Here is a 9,795-nt window from a genome sequence, read left to right as displayed (position 1 = left end):
TCTTCACTGTCACTTGATGCATATCGAGAAAATCAATAAAGATTTGATGAAGCATAAACATGCTGTGTGTCATCAGGGCTGTGTGCCGTCTCATCATCTGATGGACGGCTCTACCATGTTGTTTATGAGCTGAAGACCGTGACTGAAGCACAGCGGCACTGCAGAGAGAACTACAAGGACCTGGCCACCATGCGAGACCTGCAGGACCTGGAGGCCCTGAAGGGAACGGTGGACTCAAGCAAAATGGCCGCCTCCGGCTCTGTGAGCTCTATTACGTCAGTGACAGGTCTGAAAGTTTTGCATCCACACAGAGGTGGAACGTATGCAAATGAACTGCACCTCAGTGTGTACTTGTACTTTACTGGAGTATTTTAGTTCAATGCCTTTTTTATGTTACATTTCAGAGGAACATTTATTTGACTGAGTTACTTTACAGGTTAAGATTTTATAAACAAAACATGATTTAATGCAACATTCTGCTGATCTGTACTGGATATTTACAGCATTAATATCTCATCAAACAAACATCCTCTTTGTAAATATATAGTGGAGTCGTGTTGCCTTTGTTAGCACTGTTAGCGTTGTTAGCATTGTTAGCGTCGACCATTGTTAGCTGTTAGCATCGTTAGCTGCTAGCCATCAGCTCAGCCGTCACCACATTGTTAGACGCTTCGTCCATTGTGAACAGCAGGAGTGATGACAGAAATAAAACCTTTTAAATGTTCATATTAGCGCCTGAATATTGTTTTAAGACAAACTTGAAATAATTAATCTGACTGAATCAAGACTGTACATGGGAAGTAAAAATATCTGAAAGTCTACTGAATGAAATATTGCTTTCAGCGAGCCTGGATAGGACTGTACGATGACGTGGACAGCTGGAGGTGGTCGCTGTCAAACACAAGCTCCTACGCACCCGGAGAGACGGAGTTCAGACGATGGAAGTCTGGAGTACCGGACAACATCCACAAAGTAGAATACTGCGCATTTATATTTTCAGATGGGGATTTGAACGATGAACGATGTTTAATGGCCTACAGGTCAATCTGCCTCGACGTCAAAGGTGAGAATATTAAAGCTACTATGAGGAACTTTCATGTTGTGTTGCTTCTAGCGCACCATGTGGACTAAAGAGGTAGTGTTGGTTCTGGTGCCCCCTGTGGAATAAAGAGGTAGTGTTGGTTCTGGTGTCCCCTGTGGACTAAAGAGGTAGTGTTGGTTCTGGTGTCCCCTGTGGACTAAAGAGGTAGTGTTGGTTCTGGTTCCCCCCTGTGGACTAAAGAGGTAGTGTTGGTTCTGGTGCCCCCTGTGGACTAAAGAGGTAGTGTTGGTTCTGGCGCCCCCTGTGGACTAAAGAGGTAGTGTTGGTTCTGGCGCCCCCTGTGGAATAAAGAGGTAGTGTTGGTTCTGGTGTCCCCTGTGGACTAAAGAGGTAGTGTTGGTTCTGGTGTCCCCTGTGGACTAAAGAGGTAGTGTTGGTTCTGGTTCCCCCCTGTGGACTAAAGAGGTAGTGTTGGTTCTGGTGCCCCCTGTGGACTAAAGAGGTAGTGTTGGTTCTGGCGCCCCCTGTGGAATAAAGAGGTAGTGTTGGTTCTGGTGCCCCCTGTGGACTAAAGAGGTAGTGTTGGTTCTGGCGCCCCCTGTGGACTAAAGAGGTAGTGTTGGTTCTGGTGCCCCCTGTGGACTAAAGAGGTAGTGTTGGTTCTAGCGCCCCCTGTGGACTAAAGAGGAAGTGTTGGTTCTGGTGCCCCCTGTGGACTAAAGAGGTAGTGTTGGTTCTGGTGCCCCCTGTGGACTAAAGAGGTAGTGTTGGTTCTAGCGCCCCCTGTGGACTAAAGAGTTAGTGTTGGTTCTGGTGCCCCCTGTGGACTAAAGAGGTAGTGTTGGTTCTGGTGCCCCCTGTGGACTAAAGAGGTAGTGTTGGTTCTGGTGCCCCCTGTGGACTAAAGAGGTAGTGTTGGTTCTGGTGCCCCCTGTGGACTAAAGAGGTAGTGTTGGTTCTGGTGCCCCCTGTGGACTAAAGAGGTAGTGTTGGTTCTAGCGCCCCCTGTGGACTAAAGAGTTAGTGTTGGTTCTGGTGCCCCCTGTGGACTAAAGAGGTAGTGTTGGTTCTGGTGCCCCCTGTGGACTAAAGCGGTAGTGTTGGTTCTGGTGCCCCCTGTGGACTAAAGCGGTAGTGTTGGTTCTGGTGCCCCCTGTGGACTAAAGCGGTAGTGTTGGTTCTGGTGCCCCCTGTGGACTAAAGCGGTAGTGTTGGTTCTGGTACTTCGACACACCAGACTCCATTCACAAAAACTGTGATTTTACATCTCAGAGCATCAACCTGGTCTAATTATAGCACAACATTTTAAGGATGTAGGTCATGATCACTCATTTAGGCCACATTGTTAAGGTGAAGCAGGCTGGAATCCCTCTGCAGGTCAGTCAGTCCAGAGCAGCGCCACGGCGCCCTCTACAGCTCAACACGGAACTGCAGGAGATCAGGAATCTTCCATTCTTTCTTTAATTTATGAATTCATTGTCTTCCATTCTTTTTCATAATAACTTCAGGAAACGTATCTCAGTAGTTTTTGGGTCGAATTAGTTTTCAGTTCTTGAGTATATTATGTTAAAATATTGAATAAAACATTTATAATAAATTACAATCTAAAAAAATATTTTCGCAAAAACTAAAAATATTCAGACATTGAAAATAAAATGAATTAAAAGATGAATGTTGCATGTGTTGTTTAATATGTAAGAAGATTAATCTCAGGTGTGTGTGTGTGTGTGTGTGTGTGTGTGTGTGTGTGTGTGTGTGTGCGCGTCTGTGTGTGTGTGTGTGTGTGTGTGTGTGTGTGTGTGTGTGTGTGTGTGCCTCCTCAGCCCAGTAATAATTCATAGGAACCTTAGCTTCTTAGCTTGCAGGAATAAAGAGGGGTACATCTCCATGGTGACAACCCCCCCAGCCCTGTAAACACACACACACACACACACACACACACACACACACACACACACACACACACACACACACACACACACACACACACACACCCCTCCTGCTGGACTGACACTTTGTGAATGAGTGAGTTCACATCACAGGAGCAGCATGCACAGATCCTACCAGCCGCTAAAACCCGTCACCAACCGATACCTGCAGCAGAGATGGGACCACCAGGAGTACGAGAACCACCGCAGGAAGGTAGCTGGAGGGCTGGGTGCTGGGGGACAAGTGTGTGTGTATATGTATGTCGTTACATACCTGTGTTTACCTGTCCAGGTGAGCTCCACTCTGCCAGTAGTGGACATCAAGGGCATGAGGACGCCTGCTCACGTCCAGCTCAAACTCAAGAAACTGCAGGTCAGTGGACACACACACACACACACACACACACACACACACACACACACACACACACACACAGTGAGTGTGTTGTAACCCTCGGTCTGGGCTTCAGCTGCAGGACGAGCGTCTGTCCATCATCGACAGAGACAACCGGCTCCTGGCCTCCAAACTGGCCGACATAGTTTGCTCTAAAGGCGTCGTGGACCATCGGAAGCAGGACCGCCTGAGGAGGTGAGGCCTGCTGACCCTCATGAAGCGTTTCTCCTCCCACGAGGTCGTTCATGTTGCTGGGATGATGCCAGCTCTCCTTGTTGGACCTTTACATCATTTATGTGATCTGCTCTGCTACGCTGTTGAATTATTGATGTGTGATGCTGGTGAGTCTCTGGTATTTATCTGCCTTCACACTGGACCCTAGCATCTTTAATCTTGACAGCAGCTACAAAGCTTCTCTGAATCCTTTCATTCTGGGACTCAGGGAGACAGGAAGCTGCAATGAATCCACTTCATCTGCCAGGAACAAAACAGTGAAGGCTATGAAATCCCTCCTGATTGGTAAACAAAAGTGTTGTAGGACAATTAAGTTAAAGGAACTTCAACCTTATGTTAACCCTTTTCCAGCAGTGACAGAGCAACATGATGATCGATCAGGAGTCTGTTTGTTTACTGATGAAATGATTAAGTCCAATATTCTTTCTAGCTCTGTTTTCGGTCTCCATCTCTGGAGAGAATTATGTGTTTAGCTGCTGAACGCTCCACTATGTTCACCACAACAATGACTTGTTCAAGCTTTAAAAAGTAACAATGCGCTTTGGGTAGCGGTTGTCCATTCAGTATCGGTCTGCATGTACTTGTTTCAATATGTCGGCCCATCAGACGTCTCCCTCCTCTTCCTCCTGGGTTTCTTCCTCAGTCTGAATGCCGACAAGAGGAGGGAGGAGCTTCTGCTGGTCGGCCGTCAGAACGAGGCCATCTACCAGCGAATCACGTCCCGCCAGTCGGAGCACCGCCGCCAGCTGTGGTGGGACGACTGGGAGAGGACGGAGCGCCGGCGGGACGACATCTCCCGATTCCCTCGAGGGCTCGCAGAGAGACGGGTGAGGCCAGGCGTGGGCTGAAATACTTCAATATTTGAGATTAAAATGCATTCTGTCTCAGGAAGATGTTTGTGTCTGCAGAGGTCGAGCAGGAACGTGAAGTTTGCAGCCGCCGAGGGCAGCGAGCGCTCAGAGCCTCAGCGGACGGGCAGAGAGAAGCCTGAGGCGCAAACAAGCAGAAACCCTCATGATGCTGTGAACGGTGACCGCAGGAAGTTGTGAACGGTGACCGCAGGAAGTTGTGAACGGTGACCACAGGAAGTTGTGAACGGTGACCACAGGACGTTGTGAACGGTGACCACAGGACGTTGTGAACGGTGACCGCAGGAAGTTGTGAACGGTGACCACAGGAAGTTGTGAACGGTGACCACAGGAAGTTGTGAACGGTGACCACAGGACGTTGTGAACGGTGACCGCAGGAAGTTGTGAACGGTGACCACAGGAAGTTGTGAACGGTGACCACAGGACGTTGTGAACGGTGACCACAGGAAGTTGTGAACGGTGACCACAGGACGTTGTGAACGGTGACCGCAGGAAGTTGTGAACGGTGACCGCAGGAAGTTGTGAACGGTGACCACAGGAAGTTGTGAACGGTGACCACAGGACGTTGTGAACGGTGACCACAGGAAGTTGTGAACGGTGACCACAGGAAGTTGTGAACGGTGACCACAGGAAGTTGTGAACGGTGACCACAGGAAGTTGTGAACGGTGACCACAGGAAGTTGTGAACGGTGACCACAGGACGTTGTGAACGGTGACCGCAGGAAGTTGTGAACGGTGACCACAGGACGTTGTGAACGGTGACCACAGGAAGTTGTGAACGGTGACCACAGGACGTTGTGAACGGTGACCACAGGAAGTTGTGAACGGTGACCGCAGGAAGTTGTGAACGGTGACCGCAGGAAGTTGTGAACGGTGACCGCAGGAAGTTGTGAACGGTGACCGCAGGAAGTTGTGAACGGTGACCACAGGACGTTGTGAACGGTGACCACAGGACGTTGTGAACGGTGACCGCAGGAAGTTGTGAACGGTGACCGCAGGAAGTTGTGAACGGTGACCACAGGACGTTGTGAACGGTGACCGCAGGAAGTTGTGAACGGTGACCGCAGGAAGTTGTGAACGGTGACCACAGGACGTTGTGAACGGTGACCACAGGACGTTGTGAACGGTGACCACAGGACGTTGTGAACGGTGACCACAGGACGTTGTGAACGGTGACCACAGGACGTTGTGAACGGTGACCGCAGGAAGTTGTGAACGGTGACCGCAGGAAGTTGTGAACGGTGACCACAGGACGTTGTGAACGGTGACCACAGGACGTTGTGAACGGTGACCACAGGAAGTTGTGAACGGTGACCGCAGGAAGTTGTGAACGGTGACCGCAGGAAGTTGTGAACGGTGACCACAGGACGTTGTGAACGGTGACCACAGGACGTTGTGAACGGTGACCGCAGGAAGTTGTGAACGGTGACCACAGGAAGTTGTGAACGGTGACCGCAGGAAGTTGTGAAGTTACAGACTCTATTCAACACAATGCTGGCGTCTTATATTTTTGAGCGTTTATTGGCTTTTGATTGTTTTTGTGTCTCCTTGTTTCCTGGATGATTGAATATTAATAAAAGGTGCATCACATCGTGTCCTTGGAGTCGCCGCAGCTCTTCTTGTCCTGAACATCCGACATGATTCATTTCTTTATTTCTCAGGACTCAAAACTGTTAAATTCTCAAAACTGATGATGAGTTTTCCATAATTTAAGGAGACACCCCTAGTGAATATGGTAAACAATAACTGATATCAACAGTTGATTATTTACTCAGAAAATGTTGTTGGCAAATATGCAAATGAGGTATTATGGAATTATGGAATTTAGAAAGGAATTTACAGAAGTAGTACAAATGTTAAAGTAACTTAACATAGTAAATGTTTTCTTTCCTCTCGTCTGACAGAAGACGAGTTATGGAAGAAAAATAGACCAGAAAACAATATTTTGTGTAGTAGTTTAGTGTACTAACATATTTCCTGTTCTCTGAGAGTGAAGACGTTCTCATCTTCTCCACAAGTCTGTTCTATACGTCGACTCTAAAGCTCGTACATCCCAGAAACGTCTTATGACTTGGTGCCACTTTTAAAAACAATCACATATGTATTTGCATTCAAATAAGTTGTGTAAACCTCTGGTTTGTCCAGCAGGTGGCAGTAGAGACATTCTGTGGTCTGAAGGTTAGTTCAGTTCTTCTTCAGCTCGGCTTCTGGTTTAGAATCTCAACAAACAATCAATCAAACAAATAAATAGAAAATGAGGGGGACCAGTGAGCTGGACCTCTCCTCTCTGGAGTCAGTCAGGAGCTCAGACAGGACCCGCTGTACAACGACTCCTGCACTGGACCGGAGGCTGAAGAGGCTCCACCAGACCAGCAGTGCACCAAGTACTGCAAACACTAGAAGTACTCCAAACACTAGAAGTACTCCAAACACTCCAAATACTACAAGTAGTCCAAATCCTCCAAACACTCCAACTACTCCAAGTAGTCCAAATACTCCAAGTACTCCAAGTAGTCCAAATACTCCAAATACTCCAAGTAGTCCAAATACTCCAAACACTCCAAGTACTACAAGTAATCCAAATACTCCAAACACTCCAACTACTCCAAGTAGTCCAAACACTCCAAGTACTCCAAGTAGTCCAAATATTCCAAACACTCCAACTACTCCAAGTAGTCCAAATACTCCAAGTACTCCAAGTAGTCCAAATACTCCAAACACTCCAAGTACTCCAAGTACTCCAAACACACCAAATACTCCAAACACACCAAATACTCCAAATACTCCAAACACTCCAAATACTCCAAGTACTCCAAACACACCAAATACTCCAAACACTCCAAATACTCCAAATACTCCAAACACACCAAGTACTCCAAATACTCCAAACACATCAACTACTCCAAGTAGTTCAAATACTCCAAACACTCCAAGTACTCCAAGTACTCCAAACACACCAAATACTCCAAGGACTCCAAATACTCCAAGTACTCCAAACACACCAAATACTCCAAACACTCTGAATAATCCAAATACTCCAAACACACCAAATACTCCAAACACACCAACTACTCCAAGTACTCCAAACACACCAAATACTCCAAACACTCTGAATACTCCAAATACTCCAAACACACCAAATACTCCAAACACTCTGAATACTCCAAATACTCCAAACACACCAACTACTCCAAGTAGTCCAAATACTCCAAACACTCCAAATACTCCAAGTACTCCAAACACACCAAATACTCCAAACACTCTGAATACTCCAAATACTCCAAACACACCAAATACTCCAAGTACTCCAAACACACCAAATACTCCAAACACTCTGAATACTCCAAATACTCCAAACACACCAAATACTCCAAGTACTCCAAACACACCAAATACTCCAAACACTCTGAATACTCCAAATACTCCAAACACACCAAATACTCCAAGTACTCCAAACACACAAAATACTCTAAGTACTCCAAATACTCCATACTCGGACATCCCAAAAACCTAACAAGAAAATAAAAAGCAAATAGGAAACATAAATGTAAAATAGAAAATGTTACAATAAACTTCTATAAAAACTGGTGCAATACATCTGTTTCAAGTTGTGCAGTTTTGTGCAGGAATGTGCAAAATATGCAAAAGTCTAAAATATAGTATAAAGATAAGTTACTGAGGCGGAACGCAGTAAATCAGCTGATGGGTCACATGACCGCGGAGCTGTGGACGCTTGTTGGGTCTTAGATTTAGATTAGAAAACTTTATTAATCCCCAGTAGGGAAACTCATTTGTCATCAAAATTCCCAAAAATAGACTTTAGTCTGAAGGAGTCTGTTGAGAGAAGCCAGGCCGAGCTCATCAACACCATCAAAGAGAAGCAGAGAAAGACAGAGAAACAGGCTGAAGGCTTCATCAAAGAGCTGGAACAGGAAACCTGTGAGCTGAAGAAGAGAAGCACTGAGGTGGAGCAGCTCTCACGCTCTGAAGACCACCTCCACCTCCTGCAGAGCTTCAGGACCCTGAAGGCTGCTCCACCCACCAAGAACTGGACAGGAGTCAGAGTCAGTCCACCTTCATATGAGGGGACTGTGAGGAGAGCTTTGACTCAGCTGGAGGAGACGCTCAGTAACCAGATGGAGAAGGCGGAGGCCACAGTGGAGCTGAAGAGGGTCCAGCGGTCTGCAGTGGATGTGACTCTTGATCTTGATACAGCTCATCCTGACCTCATCGTCTCTTATGATGAGAAACAAGTTAAACTAAGTAAGGTAGAGCAGCATCTCCCAGACAACCCAGAGAGATTTGATACATCTTTAAGTATCTTAGCGAAGCAGAGTTTCTCTTCAGGAAGATTTTACTACGAGGTTCAGGTTCAATGGAAGAAAGACTGGACTTTAGGAGTGGTGAGAGAGTCGGTCAACAGGAAGGGAAGAAACACAATGAGCCCTCAGAATGGATCCTGGACCCTATGTATGCTGAATGAGAATGAGTACTCAGCTCTTGCTGACCCTGATATCCGTCTCTCTCTGAAGCCTCATCCTCAGAAGGTGGGGGTGTTTGTGGACTATGAGGAGGGTCTGGTCTCCTTCTATGACGTTGATGCTGCAGCTCTTATCTACTCCTTTACTGAGAACCTCTACCCACCTTCAGTCCCAGTCTTACTCTGCCGAGAACGAGAACGTCAGCTGTTCGTTGTCCGTTCTCGGAGCAGTTTGAGGCTTCAGTGACATCTAGTGGTCGGGTTGATGTTAACTCAAGTCTTCAGTGTGCATAAGAAGTGGACACAGTCGTCGTTGCTTTGTGGACGTTTTGAAGCCTCGAGTTCGGCATTTTGGCCGTCGCCATCTTGTTTTTATGCCACCAGTGAACAGGAAGTGACGTCTCTGGTGTCGACCTGTCAATCACCTTGAAGTCCCGCCTTTAAGCAACCCCTGCTTTCTGGTACTGGACTCATCTATCTTACTGTTTAAAGAAGCTCCGACTGTAACAGCCATCAGTGTATTCATTCTATTTATTCATATGTATTTAAAGTGATTTCACGTGAGTGTTTTTGTGCTGCGGTTTAAAGGAAAGGATCTTCTTAATCTTTATCTCTGGTGAGCACAAAGACCCTTCAGGTGTGTCCCTCTCAGTTTGTTTTTGAAGTCTGAATAAAGCGTTTGATCGTCGTACTATTTGTGTTTCATGAGTCACTGTTTTCAGAAATCCTTTTGCTGAGCACGATATGACTATTACTGATGGAAAAGATGGTAAAGAACTGAATAAAGAACCAACAATGTAGCTTTAAATCAACTTGTGATTTTAAAGAAGCAATGAATCTGACTGCTG

General features: G+C 46.5%; 2 protein-coding genes across 2 annotated transcripts; both read left to right on the top strand.

Annotated features, from left to right (window-relative positions):
• Positions 1–3,091: 3,091 nt before the first annotated feature.
• Positions 3,092–4,647, top strand: LOC306741197 (sperm axonemal maintenance protein CFAP97D1; the record flags this gene model as incomplete). Its single annotated transcript, XM_079223448.1, has 5 exons — positions 3,092–3,184; positions 3,263–3,343; positions 3,447–3,559; positions 4,242–4,425; positions 4,507–4,647. 5 exons carry the CDS (start codon positions 3,092–3,094, stop codon positions 4,645–4,647), a joined length of 612 nt encoding a protein of 203 aa, XP_079079574.1.
• A 2,074-nt stretch (positions 4,648–6,721) lies between these two features.
• Positions 6,722–9,194, top strand: LOC306741196 (uncharacterized protein; the record flags this gene model as incomplete). The annotated part of the gene is made up of 3 exons (XM_079223447.1): positions 6,722–6,763; positions 7,666–7,913; positions 8,291–9,194. 3 exons carry the CDS (start codon positions 6,722–6,724, stop codon positions 9,192–9,194), a joined length of 1,194 nt encoding a protein of 397 aa, XP_079079573.1.
• Between the last annotated feature and the right edge of the window lie 601 nt (positions 9,195–9,795).

This window comes from Taurulus bubalis, assembly GCF_910589615.1.
Source record: "Taurulus bubalis genome assembly, chromosome: 9".
Lineage (NCBI taxonomy): Eukaryota > Metazoa > Chordata > Actinopteri > Perciformes > Cottidae > Taurulus > Taurulus bubalis.
Note: the sequence above shows the minus strand (reverse complement) of the source record. Positions and strands in the feature narration are given on the sequence as shown.